We start from the raw sequence: 27,322 nt of genomic DNA, 5'->3' as shown, positions 1-27,322 counted from the left end.
CATCCGGGACTCGTTAGCCGCCGGGTTGATCCGGAATTCCACCTCCCCGATGGGTGCAGGTTTCTTTTTTGTGGGTAAAAAAGACGGCGGACTTCGCCCATGCATTGATTACAGGGGACTGAACGAAATCACGGTTCGCAATCGATACCCGTTGCCCCTGTTGGATTCGGTGTTCACGCCCCTGCATGGAGCCCGAATTTTCACCAAGCTCGATCTTAGAAATGCGTATCATCTGGTCCGGATCCGGAAGGGAGACGAGTGGAAGACGGCATTCAACACCCCCTTAGGTCACTTTGAGTACCTGGTCATGCCGTTCGGTCTCACAAACGCTCCCGCGACTTTCCAAGCGTTGGTTAATGATGTCTTGCGGGATTTCCTGCACCGGTTCGTCTTCGTATACCTAGACGATATACTCATCTTTTCTCCAGACCCTGAGACCCATGTCAAGCATGTATGTCAGGTCCTGCAGCGGTTGTTGGAGAACCGGCTGTTTGTGAAGGGCGAGAAGTGTGAGTTCCACCGCACGTCTTTGTCCTTCCTGGGGTTCATCATCTCCTCCAACTCCGTCGCTCCTGATCCGGCCAAGGTTGCGGCGGTGAGAGACTGGCCCCAACCCACGAGCCGTAGGAAGTTGCAACAGTTCCTAGGCTTTGCTAATTTCTACAGGAGGTTCATTAAGGGCTACAGTCAGGTAGTTAGCCCCCTGACAGCCCTGACCTCGCCAAAAGGTCCCTTCACCTGGTCGGATCGTTGCGATGCCGCGTTCAAGGAGTTGAAACGGCGCTTCTCGTCTGCACCCGTTCTGGTGCAGCCCGATCCTAGTCGCCAGTTAGTGGTTGAAGTGGACGCCTCGGACTCAGGGATAGGAGCCGTGCTGTCCCAGAGCGGGAAGACCGATAAGGTCCTTCACCCGTGTGCCTATTTTTCCCGCAGGTTGACCCCAGCCGAACGGAACTATGACGTCGGCAATCGAGAACTCCTTGCGGTGAAAGAGGCTCTTGAGGAGTGGAGACATCTGTTGGAGGGAACGTCCGTGCCATTCACGGTTTTCACTGACCACCAGAACCTGGAGTATATCAGGACCGCCAAGCGGCTGAATCCCAGGCAAGCCCGCTGGTCACTGTTCTTCGGCCGTTTTGACTTCCGGATCACCTACCGTCCCGGGACCACAAATCAAAGATCGGATGCTTTGTCCCGGGTACATGAAGATGAAGTCAGAACGGAGTCGTCGGATCCCCCGGATCCCATCATCCCGGAGTCCACTATCGTGGCCGCCCTCACCTGGGACGTGGAGAAGACCGTCCGGGAGGCCCTGACACGAGACCCGGACCCCGGAACCGGACCGAAGAACAAACTCTACGTCCCACCAGAAGCTAGGGCTGCGGTCCTGGACTTCTGTCACGGTTCTAAGCTCTCCTGTCATCCTGGGGTGCGAAGAACCGTGGCAGTCGTCCGGCAGCGCTTCTGGTGGGCGTCCCTGGAGGCCGACGTCCGGAGTTACATCCAGGCCTGTACCACCTGCGCCAGGGGCAAGGCCGACCACCGCAAGACATCGGGATTGCTACAGCCGCTGCCCGTGCCTCATCGCCCCTGGTCTCACATCGGCCTGGATTTTGTCATGGGCCTTCCGCCGTCCCAGGGAAACACCGTCATCCACACGATAGTGGACCGATTCTCCAAGGCGGCCCACTTCGTGGCCCTCCCGAAGCTACCAACGGCCCAGGAGACAGCGGACCTCCTGGTCCACCACGTCGTCCGTCTGCATGGGATACCATCAGACATCGTCTCCGATCGCGGTCCCCAGTTCTCCTTGCACGTCTGGAGGAGCTTCTGCCGGGAACTGGGGGCCACGGTCAGTCTCTCGTCCGGGTATCACCCCCAGAGCAACGGGCAAGCAGAACGGGCCAACCAAGAGATGGAGCAGACCCTACGTTGTGTGACAGCCGCGCACCCGACGGCCTGGAGTACCCACCTGGCCTGGATCGAGTACGCCCACAACAGTCAAGTATCATCAGCCACCGGCCTCTCCCCTTTTGAGGTGTGTTTGGGGTATCAGCCCCCGTTGTTTCCGGTGGTTGAGGGAGAGGTCGGTGTGCCCTCGGTCCAGGCCCACCTACGGAAGTGCCGTCGGGTGTGGCGTGCCGCCCGTTCTGCTTTGTTGAAGGCCCGGACGAGGGCGAAGACCCATGCAGACCGGCGGCGGACCCCGGCTCCCACGTATCGTCCTGGGCAGGAAGTGTGGTTGTCCACCAAGGACATTCCCCTACAAGTGGACTCCCCGAAACTACAGGAACGATACATTGGTCCGTTTAAAATTCTCAAGGTCATCAATCCCGCCGCAGTGAGGCTTCAGCTTCCGGCCTCACTGCGGATTCATCCAGTATTCCATGTTTCCAGAATCAAACCTCATCACACCTCACCCCTCTGCACTCCGGGTCCGGCACCACCTCCTGCCCGGATCATCGACGGCGAGCCGGATTGGACTGTGCGCCGGCTCCTCGACGTCCGACGGATGGGCCGGGGTTTTCAGTATCTGGTGGACTGGGAAGGGTACGGCCCCGAAGAACGCTCCTGGGTGAAGAAGAGCTTCATCCTGGACCCGGCCCTCCTGGCCGACTTCTACCGTCGCCACCTGGACAAGCCTGGTCGTGCGCCAGGAGGCGCCCGTTGAGGGGGGGGGTCCTGTTGTGTGGGCCGCTGAAGAGGAGGTACTGCTGGCCCACCACCACCAGAGGGCGCCCTGCCTGGAGTGCGGGCTCCAGGCACCGGAGGGCGCTGCCGCCTCACAGGAGCAGCCAGGGTGACAGCTGTCACCCATCACCTGAGACAGCTGATATCAATCAACAGGGAGGTATATCAGCAGGACGGCATCTCCACCTCATTGCCGAGATATCGCTCTACTAAGGAGGTAACATACTCAGCCAATTGTGTTCTTGACGATAATACTTTGTTGCTTGTGTGTTGGATAGCAGACAGTGAGTAGTACAGCGGGAGACTGTATTGGACTTCTTGGATAAGTACTCACACTCCTGCACTTACCAATATTTTCCTGACAAGAGGTGGAGGTGGTGTTTCCACCCTGTGTGTTGCTGGGTGCAGCCGCACCCACACCTGACTGTTTCTGTTCCTTGCCAGCAGTACCGGATCCGACGAGCGGAGGCAGTGGCCACCTGGGGTTCGGGACTTGGCGGCTCCAGTATCCCCGGGGTTCGGTGGCAGAGGAAATCGGGTGGTTCCGGTTCGACTCGGACAGACGTCTCCTATCGTCGAGCCTGCCCACACGACACCATTGGAATTCGGTTACTGCTGTATTTGTAATCTGTTGTGTTTGTTGTGTGAATTCACAACAGTAAAACTTTGTGATTTGACTTTCTCCATTGTCCGTTCATTTGCGCCCCCTGTTGTGGGTCCGTGTTCCTACACTTTCCCAACAGGTTCTGTTTTTTCTCTCTGTTTAAGGTGCAGCTCCATCCAGAGATGGGTGTGGTATTTGTGCTGGCGACCCTCCTGTGCACCAACAGCATTTCCTGTATACAACCCCTGGCAAAAATTATGGAATCACCGGCCTCTGAGGATGTTTATTCAGTTGTTTAATTTTGTAGAAAAAAGCAGATCACAGACATGACACAAAACTAAAGTCATTTCAAATGGCAACTTTCTGGCTTTAAGAAACACTATAAGAAATCAGGAAAAAAAAAAAATTTGTGGCAGTCAGTAACAGTTACTTTTTTAGACCAAGCAGAGGGAAAAAAATATGGAATCATGAAAAACAAAAAGAACGCTCCCATCACTAGTATTTTGTTGCACCTGGCTTTTATAACAGCTTGCAGTCTCTGAGGCATGGACTTAATGAGTGACAAACAGTACTCTTCATCAATCTGGCTCCAACTTTCTCTGATTGCTGTTGCCAGATCAGCTTTGCAGGTTGGAGCCTTGTCATGGACCATTTTCTTCAACTTCCACCAAAGATTTTCAATTGGATTAAGATCCGGACTATTTGCAGGCCATGACATTGACCCTATGTGTCTTTTTGCAAGGAATGTTTTCAGTTTTTGCTCTATGGCAAAAACTGAAAACCTCCCTGAGCCTGGTTCTGCTGGAGGTTTCTTCCTGTTAAAAGGGAGTTTTTCCTTCCCACTGTAGCCAAGTGCTTGCTCACAGGGGGTCGTTTTGACCGTTGGGGTTTTACATAATTATTGTATGGCCTTGCCTTACAATATAAAGCGCCTTGGGGCAACTGTTTGTTGTGATTTGGCGCTATATAAAAAAATTGATTGATTGATTGAATATGGCAAGATGCATTATCATCTTGAAAAATGATTTCATCATCCCCAAACATCCTTTCAATTGATGGGATAAGAAAAGTGTCCAAAATATCAACATAAACTTGTGCATTTATTGATGATGTAATGACAGCCATCTCCCCAGTGCCTTTACCTGACATGCAGCCCCATATCATCAATGACTGTGGAAATATACGTTCTCTTCAGTCAGTCATCTTTATAAATCTCATTGGAACGGTACCAAACAAAAGTTCCAGCATCATCACCTTGCCCAGTGCAGATTCGAGATTCATCACTGAATATGACTTTCATCCAGTCATCCACAGTCCACGATTGCTTTTCCTTAGCCCATTGTAACCTTGTTTTTTTCTGTTTAGGTGTTAATGATGGCTTTCGTTTAGCTTTTCTGTATGTAAATACCATTTCCTTTAGGCGGTTTCTTACAGTTCGGTCACAGACGTTGACTCCAGTTTCCTCCCATTCATTCCTCATTTGTTTTGTGCATTTTCGATTTTTGAGACATATTGCTTTAAGTTTTCTGTCTTGACGCTTTGATGTCTTCCTTGGTCTATTTGCCTTTGACAACCTTCCCATGTTGTTTGTATTTGGTCCAGAGTTTAGACACAGCTGACTGTGAACAACCAACATCTTTTGCAACATTGCGTGATGATTTACCCTCTTTTAAGAGTTTGATAATTCTCTCCTTTGTTTCAATTGACATCTCTCGTGTTGGAGCCATGATTCATGTCAGTCCACTTGGTGCAACAGCTCTCCAAGGTGTGTTCACTCCTTTTTAGATGCAGACTAACGAGCAGATCTGATATGATGCAGGTGTTAGTTTTGGGGATAAAAATTTCCAGGGTGATTCCATAATTTATTCCTCAGAATTGAGTGAGTCCATATTTTTTTCCCTCTGCTTGGTCTAAAAAGGTAACCATTACTGACTGCCACAATTATTTTTCCTGATTTCTTATAGTGTTTCTTAAAGCCAGAAAGTTGCCATTTGAAATGACTTTAGTTTTGTGTCATGTCTGTGATCTGCTTTTTTTCTACAAAATTAAACAACTGAATGAACATCCTCTGAGGCCGATGATTCCATAATTATTGCCAGGGGTTGTATTTGTTTGGTGAATTGTTTTGTAATTTATGTCTGTATCATGGCCCAAGCAGAGGGTCACCCCTTTGAGTCTGGTCTGCTTGAGGTTTCTTCCTCAGAAGGAGTTTTTCCTTACCACTGCTGCTCTGGGGGTTAGTAAGGTTAGACCTTACTTGTGTGAAGCACCTTGAGGCAACCCTGTTGTGATTTGGCGCAATATAAATGAAAATAAATAGAAATTGAAAGTGAAAAATCCATAACCCTCCTCTTTGGCCCCCCTCTTATCCTCCTGCCTGGTGGTTCCATCCTCAATTTAATTAATTTCATTTATTAAATTTATAAAAGCACCAAATCATGACAGCATCACCCCAAGACCCTTCACACAAAACAGTTCAAGAACAATTTAACTGAATTGAAGATTTATTTTGAACATAACAAAAGAAAAAATAAAACAACAGACAATGTAAAATGAAGTTAGTTCAAAAAGGAGTGAGAAGTCAAAACTTATCTAATCCCACCCCTTCTCCCTGTTTTATGACTTACATATCAATCCCTATTTCCTTAAAAATACTACTGACAATCATGATAATAATAACAGCAACAACAATAATACTAATAGTAACAATAATAACGATACAAGGAACCCGACAAAACAAAACACAACAGAAAAGATAGACCCAACTAACAATGAACATACGTAAATAAATCCATAAAACAAATATAGAAATAAATAATCAATAACAGTTTCCTGTGAACACAGAGTAAGTCTCACACTTCATCCCTGTATCCCATGAAAACACATTCCTTATATTTTGTTTTAAACTGTTGAATGTGCACTGGAAACAGGCTTGACTTACTACCGGCAATGCGGACCAAGCTCCTGCTGCGGTCGTACAGGGACCGGATAGCCCTTAGCAAAGGACCCCGGATCCCGTACTCCTGGAGCACCCGATGGAGTGTGTAGAGCTGGTCCAGTGTGCCGCGACCAGGACAAAAACCACACTGCTCCTCCTGAATCCGAGGTTCGACTATCGGTCGAATTCTCCTCTCCAGTACTCTGGAATAGACCTTACCGGGGAGGCTGAGGAGTGTGATCCCCCTGTAGCTGGAACACACCCTCCGGTCCTCCTTTTTAAACAGAGGGACCACCACCCCGGTCTGCCAATCCAGATGCACTGTCCCCGACCGCCACGCGATGTTGCATAGACGTCTCAACCAAGACAGTCCCTCAACATCCAGAGATTTAAGGTACTCCGGACAGATTTCTGAACACCTCGGTGACTTCGGCCTGGGTAATGGATGTGTCCACCTCTGAGTCCCCCGTCTCTGCTTCCTCTTCGGAAGCCATGACGATGGGATTGAGGAGATCCTCGAAGTATTCCTTCCACCGCCCATTAACATCCCCAGTCAGGGTCAACAGCTCCCCACCCGCACCATAGACAGTGTTGGTGGGGAGCTGCTTCCGCCTCCGGAGGTGTCGGACGGTTTGCCAGAATTTCTTTCTAGGCGCAGTCAGGGTGTAGAGGGGGTCCAGTTTGGGAACCACAGAATCTCGTCTCTGCTGTTTGCGGACGATGTGGTTCTGTTGGCTTTGTCAAATCAGGACCTTCAGCGTGTACTGGGGCAGTTTGCAGCCAAGTGTGAAGTGTCCAGGATGAAAATCAGCACCTCCAAATCCGAGGCCATGGTTCTTGACCAGAAAAAGGTGCTTTACCATCTTCAGGTCGGTGGAGTGTCCTTGCCTCAAGTGGAGGAGTTTAAGTATCTCGGGGTCTTGTTCACGAGAGAGGGACAGATGGAGCGTGAGATCGACAGACGGATTGGTGCAGTGTCTGCAGTGATGTGGTCGCTGTATCGGACTGTCGTGGTAAAGAGAGAGCTGAGTAGGGGGGCAAAACTCTCGATTTACCGATTGATCTATGTTCCTACCCTCACCTATGGTCATGAGATTTGGCTCATGACCGAAAGAACAAGATCATGAGTACAAGCAGCCGAGATGAGTTTCCTCTGCAGGGTGGCTGGACGCTCCCTTAGAGATAGAGTGAGGAGCTCGGTCACTCGGGAGGAGCTCAGAGTCGAGCCGCTGCTCCTCCACGTCGAAAGGTTCCAGCTGAGGTGGCTCTGGCATCTTTTTCGGATGCCCCCTGGACGCCTCGCTGGAGAGGTGTTCCGGGCACGTCCCATTGGGAGGAGGCCCCGGGGAAGACCCAGGACACGCTGGAGGGACTATGTCTTGCAGCTGGCTTGGGAACGCCTTGGGGTTCCCCTGGAGGAGCTGGGGGAGGTGTGTGTGGATCGGGAGGTCTGGGCGGCTTTGCTTGAGCTGCTGCCCCCGCGACCCGACACTGGATAAAGCGGAAGAAAATGGATGGATGGATGGACTGTTGAATGTTTGGACGCTGCTTTAATTCCTCATTCATACCATTCCATTTAAAATAAATTAATAACAACCATTTTAAAAAGCACAATTAAAAGATTAAAAAATAAAAGAATAAAATTTAAAAAGAATTCAAAAGGATGCAACACACTATGCTAACCATAGCACTGAGCGGTGAGCTGTGAGCGGTGCACAAGATGTCTTGAGTCTTGACTTGAATGTCTCCACAGTATCAGACTGTCGTACTGACACTGGGAGACCATTCCACAAGACAGGGGCACGATATGAGAAAGCTCTTTGACCCACAGACTTTCTTCACCCTCAGAACACAAAGTAGTCCTGCATCCTGTGAGCACAGAGCCTTACATAGGGTTTAATTAAATCAGCTAGGTAGGTCGGTGCCAGTCCATGAACAATTTTATAGGCTAATAACAGAACCTTAAAGTCTGATCTCACAGAGACAGGCAGCCAATGGAGAGATGCCAGAACAGGTGCGATGTGGTCAAACTTTCTGCTCCCTGTCAAAAGTCTGGCATGGAGCATCCTCAGCGTCCTTCTCCCTATATACCCTGGGGCCCTCCTCTGCACATGTCCAAACCATCTCACTCTCACCTCTCTAACTTTGTCTCCAAACCATACCACCTGAGCTGTCCCTCTGATATGTTCATTCCTCATCCTCCTGTCCATCCTCATTACTCACAGCATCTTAAACTCCTCCTCCTGTCTTTCTGGTCTCAGTCCCATCTGTAAACAATCCCTGTCATGGATTCCCATCTGTTGTGTGTTTTGTCTTTTTAAATCACTGAGGACATACTTACAAACTAAACAACTGAGATGTTTGGTTTTTCATAGCGTTTCAGTATTGTGCATCGATCATGTTGTGGGAGATACCCAAACCAACAGCGCCACCTCCTGATTCTCACAGTGCTCCCTGCAGGTGGAAGGGCACACATCACCTGAGAGTTTAAGTGAGAGGAACTGAGAAGGCGGAGTCAAAAGTGGAGGAGTAGGAGGAGGAGTGTTCAGCTGGACGTGGCCACAGAGATGGTGAGATGTTGTGGTAAGCCCCGTCCCTAAACCAACCTCTGAGAGCTGACGGTCACGGTGGCGTCCCCTCTCCTTGACCGTAGCGGTGGCGTCAGACTCGGAGCTGCTGGATGAGGACAGACAACAGGTCAATTTCAGCCACAAGATGAAATGAAGACAGAAATTCTGTTTGTGTGGAAAAATGCAACAAGAGTGACTTTAATTTCAGAAACAAACTGTGAATGGACAGGAAGGAAAACCGGACGCTGACACCAGACAAGATCAAGAGTGTCAAATTTAACCAGATTAACACCAGTTTAAGACACTTGGGTGGAGAAGAGGCAGGGGCCAACCAGAGCATTTCCATGACGACTGGCTGTCTGCGATGCCACTCAGGGGCCAGAGGTCACTCACTCGCCGGTCCATCTGCCACGCAGCGTCTGGAGGAAGAAGATCAGGAGACAGAATCAGAGGAGGGGACACGTGGCTCATGGTGTTCCAACAACACCGTTTGACCATTCAGTAGAGCGCGAGCAAGAGTTGGAACTCAGAACCTTGAGGAACATGTGAACATGGATTTCAGAACTGGGACTTACATTGCAGGGTCCCTGGAGAGAGAATCTCCTCGTCCATGTCATCCAGGTCATCGGAGAAGAGGAGGTGCTGTAGGGCTGGAGGCCTGATGCCCAGGATGGATGGGTCCAGGTTGAGGGCAGAGGCGAGTGCACTCAGACCTGGGTTGTTGACCAGGCTGAACCCTGTCAGAGTCTCGATCTGCTGCCAGCGGTACAGCTTCTCCCGCAGAGCCGCCGTCACCTCAGCCAGGGCCTGTCTAAGAGGGGAGGGGTTCAGTACAGAGAAGACGACTCAACATCATCAGCAAACAGTGTGAGCTACACAGGAGACAAAGTGACGGGACACGTTTTTACCCTGTTGCTCGTGCCTTCACCTTCTCACTCACCCCATCACAGAGCCGCTGTGAGCGTTGCACAACTGCAACCTGGACCAGTCTGAAGGTCGAGGACTTTGATCTGGTGCACCTTATGCCTGGTTCACATGGCAAGATAATTAGGCTGATATCGGACCCGATCTTTCCCTTCCGACAATCTTAAGGACGCCCCGACAATCGTGATGATGCTAAAGATAATCTTATCAGATATTCCTGCCATGTGTGGTGTGTTCAGAGCGCTCTGATCTGCTTGGAAGGATGTCTGGAGGGCTCCGATCACAAATCGGGGATATTCAACATGTTGGATTGTCTTGGTCCGATATCGCAGCGTGTTGTGTCCTCCGACCACAAACGAGCACGCAGAATATTGAATGTGACATGTAGCCAATCAGAAAGCGAGGTGACGGACGCACGAAGCAGAAAATAAAATCAAAACAGCTGTTCTGACTTACCAGAAAGTCCGGTGGTCACACCGTCTCCACTCCTTTAAAGAACGCCTTTTCTTTTTCTTTTTGTATCGTTTTTTTTCCCTTGTTTTAAATAGTCCACAAACTATCTCCGTCTGTTTACTCTGAAGTCATAATTAATATCGAGAGATTTTGCAAGATTTCCTGTCTGACCTGGGAATGTTTGTGTGTAAAATCTGCTTGTGTGTGGTGTTGTTGTCCTCACCATGTGGCTGAACACCACACACTGTACCACCAAACCTGTCAGATCTATGATTTTTTTTTTATCTCCTTGAGTGTGCTATCTCTGGTTCTGGAAACCTACAGATAATTTTTAAATCTTGCCGTGTGAACCAGGCTTTAGTGATGGTGAGGATTGTGAAACTTTTTCTACTTTTTGGGTCCGTGTCCTGTCACAACTTGTTTCAACTGTCTCATTGACAGTTTGTAGTTTTGCTGAACAATTCTGAGGTTGTCCTCCATTTTTGTTATTCCATCCAGCATCACAATATAATGGTACCAGAACCATGCTGAACATATGGAACAGTGTTGAGTACCTCAGCTTGATGCCTCCAAACCTTCCTCTGGCCAGTGTGGCCAAGAAACCCAGTCTTTGTTCCATGGTACCATAAAACTCTCCTCCAGATGGATTTAGTCTTCATCTATGTAATGAGCTGTAAAATTTAGTTGAACTTCAAGTCAGGTCTGGGAGCATGCTCTGGTGCTGCACATCACCACAGCCACAAAACCACTTTGTCTACTGGAGGGCAACCATCCAGGCAGAGAACCGGCCCATTCCCACATCTCTAAAATGACCATCTACAATACCCACAGTGTTGCAAAGGGGAGCATGGATGATGAAGAAATGGTGACCACATGGACTGTATCAACTACTGCAGGGTGTGTTTGAAGACCGTTCAAGTCCAGTGGCTCCTGATGATCCTCAGACCAAAAGGTTCTGGAAGTTCCTCTAGAACCTGGAGTGATTGTGCTTTTCAGCCTGTAGCACATAAACTTTGGATCAAGTGGCCTGTCACTGGATTCTGTCCCCAACTTTCAGAGCCACTGGAAGACATTTGGGTATTACCGTAATTTCTGGACTATAGAGTGCACTTGAATATAAGCCTCACCCACCAATTTTAAAAAGAAAAAATAAATTGTACATAAATAGGCCGCACTTGTCTATAAATGCCTAGTCTGTAAGTACCTGTCACACATCACACTAGACCCTTACCAATTTACTTACAGGGCAAATAGGGGAGTGGACGATGTGGTTTCACTTTGCACACATTTCATTCTACAACATCTTGAGACCAGGTCCACCTATGCCCGTGTACTATTCATTAATTTTAGCTCAGCTTTCAACACCATCATGTCTATCAAACTGTACCATTCTCTCCAGGCCACAGGAATAAATCCTTTACAGTGTGTTAAAATCCAGAATAATGTGCCGTCACCCAGTTCTGAACACTGGCGCCCTACAAGGGTGTGTCTTGTCACCTCTGTTATTTTCCCTTTATACCAACAGCTGAACATCAAATTCTGCATGTGTCAAACTACTAAGGTTTGCAGATGACACCACTGTTATAGGCCTCACATCCGATAGGGATGAATCTACCTATCAGAGTGAGGTCGAACAGCTAGTCCAGTGGTGTGAAGACAAGAACCTAATCCTTAATGCAACCAAAACCAAAGAACTCATAGTTGACAATAGGAAAATCCAGGCCAGTACATTCCCATCTCCATTAACGTGCAAGTAGTGGAGTGAGTCCCCTCCTTCCATTTCGTAGGCACCACCATCCATCAGTCTCTATCATGGAATCTGAACACCAGTCTCATTATTTCCAAAGCCCATGAGAGACTAAACTTCCTCTGTCAGCGGAGGAAATTTGGGGTCAGTCAAGCAGGTATGACTCACTTCTATCGTGCTTTGAAAGTGTGCTCACCTTCTCCATCCTGGTCTGGTATGGTTGTGCTACCAACCAGGACAAACAACAGCTTGAGAGGGTGGTACATAGGGCCTCTAAAATCATTGGCTGTAGTCTACCTACCACAGCCTCACACTATAACACCAGGATTTCCAGGAAAGCTAGTAAGATCACCTCTGACCCCTCCCATCCAGCACACCATCTATTCAGCCTCTTACCATCAGGGACAAGGTACAGAAACATCACTTCCAGTTCTGTGCTTGGTGGTTTCATTACCCCGGCAGACTGGTTTAGGTTAAGTTTTGATATGACACGTTTATTCGTGCCTGGTAATCTTCATATACTTATTATATTATATATACCTTTTTCTTAAGCTGCTTGGGTGGGTAGGGAGAGTTCTCATGGGATAAAAAAGCTTTTTAACCTACCATCCCTGGTTCTCAAGATCAGGCACCTACATGGCTCTACTCTACTCTTTTCTACTCTCCTATTTTACTCTTCCTTTTTAGGTATTTAGATATACCTTTGTATACTGGCATAGTTCCACCTTAGTATTGGAATATAAAATATAAGATATACCTTACTGAATTTTCATGTAAACCGTCACGCTTTAGTGATAGTACCTGTCCACACGCTGTTCATCACCTGAACCTGCACTGAGCTCTTTATGGTTTACTTTATGGTCTACATGTCTCTTTGCACTTTCTGCACCACTGAACCTTACTGCTGCTGTTCTCTGTAATCATGCACTTTTCTTTGTGTATTAGTGTCATTTATGTGACTTTTTGGCTTCTTGTCTTATGTGTGTTGTGTTGTTTTTGTGGTTTCAGATATGTGAGCATAGCAAAGCACATTCCTATGAGCTGGATTTTATTATATTGTTGAAATGGCTTTAATAATAAACCTGAACTGATAAGCTGCAGGTCTCCACAATGCAACATGAGATATTTACACAGAAAGATGTTAAAAAGATTTTCTTAAACTTTTAATTAAATACGTACTGTAAATACTTTTTTTCTGACGAGCATGTCGTCCAGCACGCGCACGGTGTCTCGCAGTGGTAATTTTAACTTTTTTTTGTTTCTGTTTTCTTTGTGGATAATGAGATAATGTCATCGTGCAAACAGGATCTCCTGGTAAACGAGACGCTAAGATGCCGTGAATTTTCAACTTGTAGCGCAAAGACGAGACCAGGCGGGGGTGGGGGGTGGATAGAGGCTCCGCTGACTGATCTGACGGAGGCACAACTGTAGTGCTAAGTGTCAGAGGGACTTTTCTTCAGCAGCTTTTAGCCAATTAATGGACAGCATCAACTGACATATTTTGAGTTTTGAGAAAGCCTGTAAAAATCCCTAAATTAGCTGCCTCATTGTTTAAGCCGCAGTGTTCAAAGCCTGTGAAAAAAGTAGCAGCTTATAGTCCAGAAGTTACGGTATTTTTTTTGTTCCTTTCCACCTTTTGTCTTTTTGTATGATTTTTTTTGTTTGTTTGTTTACTTTTTGTTTGTTTTGTCGAATTCTCAGTTTGTCATTCCCGGTTGTTCCAGTGACACACAAGAGCTATGTCAGGTTGTAGGGTCAAAGGTCACTCACTTGGCAGACAGGATCTTGTGGTTGACATTGTCCAGTGAGGAGCTGTGAGCCACATGGAGCGTCCCAAACAGAGAACTTCGCTTCTTCTTGATTGTCTCTGCCTGAAGCATCATCACATGATGAGAAGATTCCGACAAAATATCAGCGTTTGTGACACCACGGTTCCCGTTACACAACAGCACCTCTTTGTTGATTTGTGTTGTGACTGAGTTGTACAGTCAATGATTTGTGTGTTGATGAGTTGCGTATTGTTTTTGTGTTGTTGCTGAGTTGTGTGTTGTTGGTTTGTATTGTTGATTTGTGTTGCTGAGTTTTGTGTTGCTGACTTGTGTGTTGTTGGTTTGTACTGTTGATTTGTGTTGCTGAGTTTTGTATTGTTTTTGTGTTGTTGCTGAGTTGTGTGTTGTTTGTCGTCACCCCCTCTCGGGCCTGCAGCAGCTGCTTCTCGGCGTTTTGTTTCTTTGTGTTGTAGTTCTGATCTTCCACCTCGTGTGTGAGCTGCAGCCACCTCTGCAGAGACTCTGGTGGCGCCCAGTTAGTCCGTGACTCCAGCTCACGCTCCGCCTTCTTCAGTGCTGCACGCACCTACAACACAGGCACAGACACACACAGTTATGCACAACATTTGTGCAACAATAGACGCTGTGGTCAACAAAGCCTCAAAAACAAAACACCAGTGTTGGAGTCACACCCTTGAGGAACGCCAGATTTTGGTAGGAAAGGTCCGTCCAAGTGCTCTTGGTATGTGTGACCAGGCCTGCTGTGATGTCCAGCAACGTCTTCTCAGAAAATACCAGAGAGAAATTATTCATCAGTTAAAATATCTCTATCGTTCTATGGTAGAGCCACGTGGGCACCGGAAACGCCAAACATTGAGTCGCCATTGAATCTGGAAACGCCAAACGTTGAGTCGACACTGAATCCAGAAACGCCAAACGTTGAGTTGACACTGAATCCGGAAACGCCAAACGTTGAGTCGACACTGAATCTGGAAACACTAACCTGAGAGGCGGTCTGCACCTTGACAGCCCTTCGGGTCAGTCAGTGACTATGTAGCCTGTCAATTACATGTAAAAATATTTGGGTCTTTGAAAATAAGTACATTTTTCTACCCTGAATAGTAGAAATTGATAAGTCTTGCATTATCTATTGAAGAAAGACTGTCATCATCCACACAGCTGTGATGGTCAATTTTCTATTATTTTCTAATCAAATCAACAGCATGGGAAAAAAAAAAAAAAAAAAAAAAAAAAAAAAAAATCAAAAACTAGGTTAAAAATGGTTGAAAAACTGATGTATCTAAGTGAGTTGTTGGTTTTGACCCGGTCAGGTTGGACAGAGTGTGACACAGGCTCCCTGTGAGTAGTTTGAAGAATCACCGACAGACAGAAGAAGCGGAAACATGGTGGAAGCGGGCGTTTTGAGCGGTAAGGACAGCAAAGGTGCTGCAACACGGAGAGTTTGAATCAAACTAAACGGCACTAGCGTAACAGTGCGCCACCGGCATGAACTCTGAACAGGAAGAAAATAGAAGCGCCAGGAGTACAAGAATGAACGGATTCAAACCGCCTCCACAGTGTTGTTTGGACTCTGCTCATCCCACCAAGTCACGGAAGATAGAATTTACGCTGCATGTCGAGTTAGCAATGCCGGAAGCAGAAGAACAGGAGCGGGTAAAACTTTTCTACTACCATTCAAGAAAGGCGGTGTGGTCACATGATGTCTCCAAACAGGGTCACGCTCATCAACAAGGAGCTGCTGCCACGTGAAACATTTCAGAAATCAAGAAATTCGACCCATGAAGTCAGTTTATCAATACAAACTTTGAACTTTCTTTGAGACAAAAACATTGAACTTCTACATTGTGAGAGATTACAAATGCTTTGAAAATAGCATTAAATTGAATTGCAGTTAAAGCTTTAAATGTTTTAAATCGGACTGAAATGTTTTCAAAATGTTTTTTAAACTGGTTTAAAAAAACACAGCTTTAAATGTTTTGAACCAGTTTGATATGCTTTTAAAACAGCTTAAAATCTGGTTTGAACCCATTTGAAATGCTTTTAAAACAGCTTTTTAACAGCTTTAAATGTGTTTTGAACTCATATGAAATACTTTTTAAACAGCTTTTTTATCAGGTTTAAATGTGTTTTGAACAGTGTTGCCACAGTAACTTTGAAAAGTTACTTTATTAGTTACATTATACAATCAAATTTTACAGTTGCTTCATTAGCAGCTGTGGACAACTTGTCGGCAGCTGCTGAATGTAACTAATAAAGTAGTAAGTAATCTAACTTGATTATTTTTAAGACTGACGACTCAGAAAAGTAACTATTAGTTACATTTCTAAGTACTCAATCTTAAGAGTAACCAAATTAGCTTACCATTTACCTTATTAGTTAACATTAATTATTAGTTACAAGCAGTGGTGGGCACAGATAGCCAAAAAGTTGGCTTTGATAACAGCTAATCAGCTAACTGAAAAGTTTTCTGTTCTAAAGTTAAACCGATAAACCACCCAAACATTTATCGGAAGATACAGCTAACCGATAACTTTCAGTATTGTTTCCAATACACTGGTAACTAATAACAGCTAATTTTGAGTTTTAACAGCACGATTGCTTCTGGTGGCATCAAAGGCGACCACAGACCCAAACAATGAGTCAGCACTTCTGTCTTTGTGCGCTGCCCCCTGCTGGAAGCTCCTATTTACGACATATTTGGCAGCAGTGAAGCGGTTGAGAGGAGCGAAGCTCACACACACACACACACACACACACAAAACAAGTCATTATTCCTTAATCAAATACAGCCGTGCTGCAGTGAGGCAGAGGTCTTGGAAAATAAAGCAGTTTTGATTTAAAATAATCAAATTATTCCGGATAGAATAACTCCATTAATGTAAATTCTGTAATTTGTACAAAGTTAAAATCTAACACATATCTTTTAATTTTAAATAATGCATTAATTCTGACGTTTTGTAACAAACACAGACAGATGCCAAAGGGATCATGGGTAAATGAGCCTCCGCTAACACTGATTGGTCGACTCATTCATTCTATGTAAAAACCAACACGTTAATGTGAGGTGTGTGTGTTGGTGTTTACATATAAATGTGCTTTGGTAAAATATGCCTTTTTTATTTGTATAAAAAAAACTCATTTGCAAAAAGCCAAATAGTCAAGTTGCGATTTGACAACCGTCTGATATAATCGGGGTCAAAATAAATAGAACACTGCCATCTACTGGCACCCAGACACTCATACTGCCATGAACACTACTGGCCAGTAGATGGCAGTAGAGACTGTGAAAACTTGCAAAAACGAAATTCCAGATAATCCGTGTCTGCTACGTTTAAGATGCATGGAATTTAATAAACACAAACTGAATATCAGACATATATATTACTCTGGAACAAAGACAACAGACAGTGTTGTAGGACAATAAGGAGGATGTTATAGGAAACAGGAATCGATTGCAACTCACAGTGATTCCAATTGAAAATAATGGAGAAGCAACCTGAGCTTCTTCTGGCATTTTTACATAAAACAAACACAATAACAACGTCTATAAACCCAGAGAATATATTTACAAGAGTTTTAGGCACAATATACAAAGAGTTTAACGCTGTTGTCTGTGTGGAGCCTGATCAGAGCATTTTAAATGCATTTCTTCTGTCGTGAATGTACTGACAGTACCCATAATGCAACTGGACACAGCATGTCCACACTAAAACCTTCAAAATTAGTGCATTACTTTAAAACTAAAACATATCTGATGTTTTCACTTTATAAAACCTCAGGCATGACGTTAATTTAAATAACTTGTCTGAAATTAGTTTGGTTAAAATTTTAACCATAAGTTAAAACTGTATGCCTCTGGATGACTTGGGTGATATTGCCAGTGCATCAGTATGGGGTCAAAAGAAATGAGCTTTTCTGGTGACCAGTTCTCCTGTGTCTGCAGAGGACAGAGCGGTTTCTTTTAGAATCAGCTCTCCCCTGTTTACAGAGGATAGAACTGCACATCTACTACAAAACATTTAACAGATACAGTGGGGAAAATAAGTATTTGACCCCCTGTCAGTTTTGCAGGTTTTCCAACCTACAAAGAATGGAGAGGTCTGTAATTTTTATCGTCAGTACACTTCAACTGTGAGAGACAGAATCTAAAAAAAAAAAAAAAAAATCCAGAAATCACATTGTATGATTTTTAAATAATTAATTTGCATTTTATTGCATAAAATAAGTATTTGACCCCCTAGAAAAACAGAGCTTAACAATTGGTACAGAAACATTTGTCTGCCATTACAGAGGTCAGACGTTTCCTGTAGTTCTTGACCAAGTTTTCACACACTGCAGCAGGGATTTTGGTCCACTCCTCCATACAGATCTTCTCCAGATCTTTTAGGTTTGGAGTTTCAGCTCCCTCCAAAGATTTTCTATTAAGGTCGGGTCTGGAGACTGGCCAGGCCACTCCAGGACCTTCAAATGCTTCTTACGAAGCCTCATCTTAGTTGCCCTGGCTGTGTGTTTGGGGTCATTGTCATGCTGGAAGACCCAGCCATGACCCATCTTCAATGCTCTTACTGAGGGAAGGAGGTTGTTTGCCAAAATCTCGCAGTACATGACCCCATCCATCCTCCCTTCAATACGGTGCAGTCGTCCTGTCCCCTTTGCAGAAGAGCACCCCCAGAGTATGATGTTTCCACCCCCATGCTTTACGGTTGGGATGGTTTTCTTGGGGTTGTTCTCATCCTCTAAACATGGTAAGTGGAGTTGATTCCAAAAAGCTCTATTCTAGTCTCATCTGACCACATGACCTTCTCCCATGCCTCCTCTGGATCATCCAGTGGTCACTGGTGAACTTCAAACGGGCCTGGACATGTGCTGGCTTGAGCAGGGGGACCTTGCTGCCCTGCAGGATTTTAAACCATGACAGCATCATGTGTTACTAATGTAATCTTTGTGACTGTGGTCCCAGCTCTCTTCAGGTCATTGACCAGGTCCTCCTGTGTAGTTCTGAGCTTTCTCAGAATCATCCTTACCCCACAAAGTGAGATCTTGCATGGAATCCCAGACCGAGGGAGACTGACAGTCATCTTGTGTTTCTTCCGCTTTCTAATAAATAATCATAACAGTTGTTGTCTTCTACCAAGCTGCTTGCCTGTTGTCCTGTAGTCCATCCCAGCCTTGTGCAGGTCTACAGTTTTGTCCCCGGTGTCCGGTGGACAGGTTGGAGTGTGATTGATTGATTGTGTGAACAGGTGTCTTTTATACAGGTAACAAGTTCAAACAGGTGCAAATAATGCAGGTAAAGAGTGTAGAATAAGAGGGCTTCTTAAAGACAAATTAACAGGTCTGTGAGAGCCAGAATTCTTTCTGGTTGGTAGGTGTTCAGATACTTATTTTATGCAATAAAATGCAAATTAATTATTTAAAAATCGTACAATGTGATTTTCTGGATTTTTTTTTAGATTCTGTCTCTCACAGTTGAAGTGCACCTACGATAAAAATTACAGACCTCAACATTCTTTGTAGGTGGGAAAACCTGCAAAACTCAAAACTGACAGGGGGTCAAATACTTATTTTCCCCACTGTAGGTACTCAACTGATTTTAGACTTCATAAATGTTTGTAACTGTTAGGCTGCATTCATACCGGGCACGACGTGAGCGACAGCTTGCCATGTAATCCCTATGGAAGGATGCGTTGTGGCTCCAAGCCACGCAGCACAACGCGATGGACGAGAATGAAGCGACGCAAGTGAAGCGATTTTGAGCGACTGGCGTGTTTGTGGCGCGATATTGCGTCGCATTGCGTTGCCCTCCTCCCCAAGTTGAAAAATCTGAACTTTTTTGTCTTGTCGCGCCGCGATGACCAATCAGGGACTGGATATGTAGTGACGTGAAGATGTCTGGAGTGTGACTGAGTTGGATGTGAACATATCCTGTCTCTGGTAGCCAGCCTGTGAGCAGGACTTATGTCCCTTTTGTCCTTTATTTCACAGTTATGACAGAGTTTGGGGGAAGAGCGAGCAGCAGCCCCACAGCAGGGGCAGCAGAGTTTCTTTTTTTTTTCCCACATGCACGTGCGAGTGAATCGTCCATGAAGATTATTTTATTTATTAACTACACAGATGTACTCTGCAGGACCCAGTTTGAGGACCTCCTGTCCTGTTCACGCGCGCTCATGTAAAAAAAAAAAAAAAACTCTGCTGCCCCTGCTGTGGGGCTGCTCCTCGCTCCAAAAACTCTGTCATAATTGTGTTTAGAAACCATTCACCATTTGTTTGATTATAGTGTTCAGAATAATAGTAGTGCTATGTGACTAAAAAGATTAATCCAGGTTTTGAGTATATTTGTTATTGTTACATGGGAAACAAGGTACCAGTAGATTCAGTAGATTCTCACAAATCCAACAAGACCAAGCATTCATGATATGCACACTCTTAAGGCTATGAAATTGGACTATTAGTTAAAAAAAGTAGAAAAGGGGGAGTTCACAATAATAGTAGTGTGGCATTCAGTCAGTGAGTTCGTCAATTTTGTGGAACAAACAGGTGTGAATCAGGTGTCCCCTATTTAAGGATGAAGCCAGCACCTGTTGAACATGCTTTTGTCTTTGAAAGCCTGAGGAAAATGGGACGTTCAAGACATTGTTCAGAAGAACAGCGTAGTTTGATTAAAAAGTTGATTGGAGAGGGGAAAACTTATACACAGGTGCAAAAAATTATAGGTTGTTCATCTACAATGATGTCCAATGCTTGAAAATGGACAAAAAAAAAAAACAGAGATGCGTGGAAGAAAATGGAAAACAACCATCAAAATGGATAGAAGAATAACCAGAATGGCAAAGGCTCACCCATTGATCAGCTCCAGGATGATCAAAGACAGTCTGGAGTTACCTGTAAGTGCTGTGACAGTTAGAAGATGCCTGTGTGAAGCTAATTTATTTGCAAGAATCCCCTGCAAAGTCCCTCTGTTAAATAAAAGACGTGCAGAAGAGGTTACAATTTGTCAAAGAACACATCAACTGGCCTAAAGAGAAATTGAGGAATATTTTGTGGACTGATGAGAGTAAAATTGTTCTTTTTGGGTCCAAGAGCTGCAGACAGTTTGTGAGACGACCCCCAAACTCTGAATTCAAGCCACAGTTCACAGTGAAGACAGTGAAGCATGGTGGTGCAAGCATCATGATATGGGCATGTTTGTCCTACTATGGTGTTGGGCCTATATATCGCATACCAGGTATCATGGATCAGTTTGGATATGTCAAAATACTTGAAGAGGTCATGTTGCCTTATGCTGAAGAGGACATGCCCTTGAAATGGGTGTTTCAACAAGACAATGACCCCAAGCACACTAGTAAACGAGCAAAATCTTGGTTCCAAACCAACAAAATTAATGCCTCGCACATGTGAAGAAATCATGAAAAACTGTGGTTATACAACTAAATACTAGTTTAGTGATTCACAGGATTGCTAAAAAAGCAGTTTGAACATAATAGTTTTGAGTTTGTAGCATCAACAGCAGATGCTACTATTATTGTGAACACCCCCTTTTCTACTTTTTTTTACTAATAGCCCAATTTCATAGCCTTAATGCCGCGTTCACACCGGGCGCGATCAGGCGCTCCAAATTCGTGGGGGTCGCGTGGCGACGGACGCGCCTCCTTCGCCCGGTGTGTCGCTCTGCTTTTGCTGTGAAAATTCGCCCCGGTGCATCATCAAATAGGAGGAGCTTCCATTCTGCTCGCCAGTTCCGGTTGTCAGTCAAGTTAACATGACGGACCTTGATCACACGGAGCGAGTTGTCGTGGAAAGCTCCCAATACAGAGAGTATCATTATTTGCTGCAGGAGCTGCGTCTGGATGACGGCCGCTTTCAGCGGTCTTTCCACCTCTGCGGGACCCAGTTTGAGGACCTCCTGTCCCATTCACGCGCGCACATATAAACAATAAAAAAAAAAAAAAGAAACTCTGCTGCTTGCTGCAGCTCGCTCTTCCCTCCCAAAAAAACTCTGTCATAATTGTGTTTAGAAACCAGTCACCATTTGTTTTGTAATACATCTGTGTAGTTAATAAGTAAAATAATCTTCAGGGACAATTCGCTCGCATGCGCATGTAAAAAAAAAAAAAGAAAGAAACTCCGCTGCTTGCCGCGGGGCTGCTCCTCGCTCTTCCTCAAAAAACTCTGTCATAATTGTGTTTAGAAACCAGTCACCATTTGTTTTATTATACATCTGTGTAGTTAATAAGTAAAATAATCTCCACGGACGATTCACTCGCGCGTGCACGTAAGATTAAAAGAGAAAGAAACGCCGCTCCCTGCTACTGTGGGGCTGCTGCTCACTCCAAAAACTCTGTCATAATTGTAAAATAAAGGACAAAAGAGGCATAAGTCCTGCTCACAAGCTGCTACCAGATACAGGACATGTTCACATCTTCAGTCAAAATCCACACATCTCCACGTCACTACATATTCAGTCCCTGATTGGTCATCGCGGTGCAACGAGACGAAAAAGTTCAGATTTTTGAAATTGGGGAGGAGGGCAACGCGACGTGATGCGACGCAATATTGTGCCACAAACGTGCCAATTGCTCAAAATCGCTTCACTTGCATCGCTTCATTCGCGTCCATCGTGTCGCGCTGCTTGACTTGGCGCCAAAACGCGTCCTTACATATGGATTACATGGCAACCTGTCGCTGCAGTCGCTCGCGTCTCGCCCGGTGTGAACGCGGCATAAGAGTGTGCATATCATGAATGCTTGGTCTTGTTGGATTTGTTAGAATCTACTGAATCTATTGGTACCTTGTTTCCCATGTAACAATAAGAAATATACTCAAAAGCTGGATTAATCTTTTTAGTCAAATAGCACTACTATTATTCTGAACACTACTGTATAATAAAACAAATGGTGACTGGTTTCTAAACATAATTATGACAGAGTTTTTTTGGGAGGGAAGAGCGAGCTGCAGCGGAGTTTTTGGAACGAGGAGCAGCCCCACAGCAGAGGCAGCAGAGGTGTTTTTTTTGTTTTTTTTTATTGTTTACATGAGCGCGCGTGAACGGGACAGGAGGTCCTCAAACTGGGTCCTGCAGAGGCGGAAGGACCACTGAAAGCAGCCGTCATCCAGACGCAGCTCCTGCAGCAAATAGTGATACTCCCAGAATTGGGAACGTCTCATGACGTTTGTCAGCTTTCCACAAAAACTCGCTCTGTGTGATTAAGGTCTGTCATGTTAACTTGACTGACAACCAGAGCCGGCGAGCGGAATGGAAGCTCCTCCTATTTAATGACACACTAGGGCGAATTTTCGCAGCGAAAGCAGAGCGACACAGCGGGCGATGGTCTGGTCACGCCCGGCGTGAACGCGGCGTAAAGCTTTGTTCACCACGCCTGCAAAAATATTGTAATAGCTTAGAACAGTTCTTCAGTTTCATGGAAAACTAAGAAACAACCTACATCCGCGCTCATCCTGTGAAGCAGAGTACAGTAGTGTTCAGAATAATAGTAGTGCTATGTGACTAAAAACATTAATCCAGGTTTTGAGTATATTTCTTATTGTTACATAGGAAACAAGGTACCAGTAGATTCAGTAGATTCTCACAAATCCAACAAGACCAAGCATTCATGATATGCACACTGTTAAGGCTATGAAATTGGGCTATTAGTAAAAAAAGTAGAAAAGGGGGTGTTCACAAATTATAGTAGCATCTGCTGTTGACGCTACAAATTCAAAACTATTATGTTCAAACTGCTTTTTTGAGCAATCCTGTTACTCACTAAACTAGTATTAAGTTGTATAACCAGAGTTTTTCATGATTCTTCACATCTGCGAGGCATTAATTTTGTTGGTTTGGAAGCAAGATTTTGCTCGTTTACTAGTGTGCTTGGGGTCATTGTCTTGTTGAAACACCCATTTCAAGAACAGGTCCTCTTCAGCATAAGGCAACATGACCTCTTTATTCTGACATATCCAAACTGATCCATGATACCTGGTATGCGATATATAGGCCCAACACCATAGTAGGAGAAACATGCCCATATCATGATGCTTTCACCACCATGCTTCACTGTGAACTGTGTCTTGAATTCAGAGTTTGGGGGTCGTCTCATAAACTGTCTGCGGCCCTTGGACCCAAAAAGGACAATTTTACTCTCATCAGTCCACAAAATATTCCTCCATTTCTCTTTAGGCCAGTTGATGTGTTCTTTGGCAAATTGTAACCTCTTCTGCACATGTCTTTTATTTAACAAAGGGACTTTGCAGGGGATTCTTGCAAATAAATTAGCTTCACACAGGCATCTTCTAACTGTCACAGCACTTACAGGTAACTCCAGACTGTCTTTGATCATCCTGGAGCTGATCAATGGGTGAGCCTTTGCCATTCTGGTTAGTCTTCTATCCATTTTGATGGTTGTTTTCTGTTTTCTTCCACGCGTCTCTGGTTTTTTGTCCATTTTAAAGCATTGGAGATCATTGTAGATGAACAGCCTATAATTTTTTGCAACTGTGTATACGTTTTCCCCTCTCCAATCAACTTTTTAATCAAACTACGCTGTTCTTCTGAACAATGTCTTGAACGTCCCATTTTCCTCAGGCTTTCAAAGACAAAAGCATGTTCAACAGGTGCTGGCTTCATCCTTAAATAAGGGACACCTGTTTCACACCTGTTTGTTCCACAAAATTGACGAACTCACTGACTGAATGCCACACTACTATTATTGTGAACACCCCCTTTTCTACTTTTTTTTACTAATAGCCCAATTTCATAGCCTTAAGAGTGTGCATATCATGAATGCTTGGTCTTGTTGGATTTGTTAGAATCTACTGAATCTACTGGTACCTTGTTTCCCATGTAACAATAAGAAATATACTCAAAACCTGGATTAATCTTTTTAGTCACATAGCACTACTATTATTCTGAACACTACTGTATAATAAAACAAATGGTGACTGGTTTCTAAACACAATTATGACAGAGTTTTTGGAGCGAGGAGCAGTCCCAGAGCAGGGGCAGCGGAGTTTTTTTTTTTTTTTTTAATTGTTTACATGAGCACGCGTGAACAGGACCGGAGGTCCTCAAACTGGGTCCAAAGGGGAAAAAGCAAAAAAAGTCACAAATTGTTGAGAAATGGTGGATGAACTAGCTTTATCTCCGAATAGCCTGCGAATAAAAAGTGCAAAAGAACTGAAAAAGGAACTAAACAAAACTCCGATGAAGTGCCAGCTGCAGGAACAAAGCTGCACAAAGGTTAAATGATGCCAACGAAAGTCCAGATTTCTTGTTTCGTTTGGGCTTCGTTGCCCTTCGTTAAGTGCTGTGTGACCGGTCCATAACTGTATAAAGGCCCTGTCACACCTTGATGATTTAGCCAGCGTTTGCCAACCGTATTAAAAACGCTGGCATAACTTTAACTGACTACACCGGCAACGAGTTCAGTCATGTTCACGCTGCACATCTTGCGGCTGGAACACAGCTGCTTCCTGTGGGCGGGCACATGGATATGCAGACATCAGGGTTGTGATGTCACACGGGTTGTTGTGCAAATTACTGCTGGTTACCTGCTGCAGCTCGTCCTCTGCGTATTTCTGTCGAGTCCTGGAGTTCTGGGTTCCCTGCCGGAGTTGCTGGAGCCGGCGAGCCTCCTGCTTGGCCGAGTTGACCTCTTTCTGCAACTCCTGTTCCACTTTGACCTTCTCCACCTGAACACAGCGCTGCTCCTCCTGAGCCTTCTGGAGCCTGAAGGGTCAACAGGCTGTTTAGTGTTTGGAATGTTTTATGACTTTATTCATCACAAGCAGGATCTGAAAAAATCCCAAAAAGGACAAAATATATCAGTATCAAAGAATGACATGCAGATGCTGATGAAAAGCCCCAGGTGTTTGGCAACCAGAACCCAGGGTGGTTCCTTGGTGAGGTAGACCTGACCATCTACCTAAAAGCTGTTTACCATCTCATGTTAATTACTGATCAGATCGATCTGCAGTAATTACAGAGACAGGAAGATGATTGGCCACAACATGAAGTTACAAGAAACAGGTGAAGCTCTGTGAGCAGCAACATGGTTTCATGCCAAGAAAGAGCACTACAGATGCAATGTATGCTCAGATAATACTGATGGAGAAGTATAGAGAAGACCAGAAGGAGTTACGTTGTGTGTTTGTGGATTTAGAGAAAGCTTATAACAGGGTGCCAAGAGAAGAGTTGTGGTATTATATGAGGAAGTCTGGAGTGGCAGAGAAGTATGTGAGGGTAGTACAGGATATGTACAAGGACTGTGACAGCGGTGAGATGTACAGTGGGAACACGGTGCAGGGCTCTACACTCTAGGTCACTTCATGATTATTAGTAGTCGTAGTAGTAATACGTGCATAAATGTCTTTAAAACATCTTCAGAAATCAATTTTTAAGAGGCATGGAGGTGTGGTGGTGCCTAGAGAGCTGGAGAGCAGAGGAATGAAAGTCAGTAGGAGCAAGACTGAGTCCATGTGTGTGAAAGAGAGGGAGCCCAGTGGAATAGTGTGGATACAAGGAGTAGAAGTGGTGAAAGTAAATGAGTTTAAATACTTGGGGTCAACTGTCCAAAGTAACGGAGAGTGTGGTAGAGAGGTGAAGAAGAAGGATGAGGATGGAGACACCAGGCAGCAGGAGAAGAGGGACGACAAAGAGGAAGTTTCTGGATGTGCTGAGGAAGGACATGCAGGTGAGACAGAGGAAGACACAGAGGACAGGGTGAGATGGAGACAGATGATCTACTTTGGGGCAACAGCCAGAATCAATCAATCAATCAACTTTTTTTTTATATAGCGCCAAATCACAACAAACAGTTGCCCCAAGGCGCTTTATACTGTAAGGCAAGGCCATACAATAATTATGAAAAACCCCAACGGTCAAAACGACCCCCTGTGAGCAAGCACTTGGCTACAGTGGGAAGGAAAAACTCCCTTTTAACAGGAAGAAACCTCCAGCAGAACCAGGCTCAGGGAGGGGCAGTCTTCTGCTGAGACTGGTTGGGGCTGAGGGAAAGAACCAGGAAAAAGACATGCTGTGGAGGGGGGCAGAGATCGATCACTAATGATTAAATGCAGAGTGATGCATACAGAGCAAAAAGAGAAAGAAACAGTGCATCATGGGAACCCCCCCACAGTCTACGTCTAAAGCAGCATAACCAAGGGATGGTCCAGGGTCACCTGATCCAGCCCTAACTATAAGCCTTAGCGAAAAGGAAAGTTTTAAGCCTAATCTTAAAAGTAGAGAGGGTATCTGTCTCCCTGATCTGAATTGGGAGCTGGTTCCACAGGAGAGGAGCCTGAAAGCTGAAGGCTCTGCCTCCCATTCTACTCTTACAAACCCTAGGAACTACAAGTAAGCCTGCAGTCTGAGAGCGAAGCGCTCTAATGGGGTAATATGGTACTACGAGGTCCCTAAGATAAGATGGGACCTGATTATTCAAAACCTTATAAGTAAGAAGAAGAATTTTAAATTCTATTCTAGAATTAACAGGAAGCCAATGAAGAGAGGCCAACGCGGGTGAAATATGCTCTCTCTTGCTAGTCCCCGTCAGTACTCTAGCTGCAGCATTTTGAATTAACTGAAGGCTTTTTAGGGAACTTTTAGGA

The 27,322-nt window shown here is 45.1% G+C and overlaps 1 protein-coding gene across 7 annotated transcripts in view; it reads right to left on the bottom strand.

Moving 5' to 3' along the window:
* LOC117516744 (stromal interaction molecule 1-like) overlaps nucleotides 1-27,322 on the bottom strand; it is a 129,071-nt gene that overhangs the window by 9,356 nt on the left and 92,393 nt on the right. For 4 of the 7 annotated variants that reach the window (XM_034177577.1, XM_034177578.1, XM_034177576.1 and 1 more), the window contains 6 exons: nucleotides 25,265-25,442; nucleotides 14,115-14,282; nucleotides 13,698-13,798; nucleotides 9,379-9,614; nucleotides 9,136-9,222; nucleotides 8,840-8,909 (listed from right to left, as the gene is read on the bottom strand). In XM_034177577.1, the coding sequence (XP_034033468.1) occupies nucleotides 8,840-8,909; nucleotides 9,136-9,222; nucleotides 9,379-9,614; nucleotides 13,698-13,798; nucleotides 14,115-14,282; nucleotides 25,265-25,442 (840 nt within the window). Of the gene's footprint in view, nucleotides 1-8,839; nucleotides 8,910-9,095; nucleotides 9,223-9,378; nucleotides 9,615-13,697; nucleotides 13,799-14,114; nucleotides 14,283-25,264; nucleotides 25,443-27,322 lie in introns of all 7 variants that reach the window. The other 3 variants (XM_034177579.1, XM_034177581.1, XM_034177583.1) reach the window with 3 other exon arrangements.

Source organism: Thalassophryne amazonica, chromosome 9, assembly GCF_902500255.1.
Source record: "Thalassophryne amazonica chromosome 9, fThaAma1.1, whole genome shotgun sequence".
Lineage (NCBI taxonomy): Eukaryota > Metazoa > Chordata > Actinopteri > Batrachoidiformes > Batrachoididae > Thalassophryne > Thalassophryne amazonica.
Note: the sequence above shows the minus strand (reverse complement) of the source record. Positions and strands in the feature narration are given on the sequence as shown.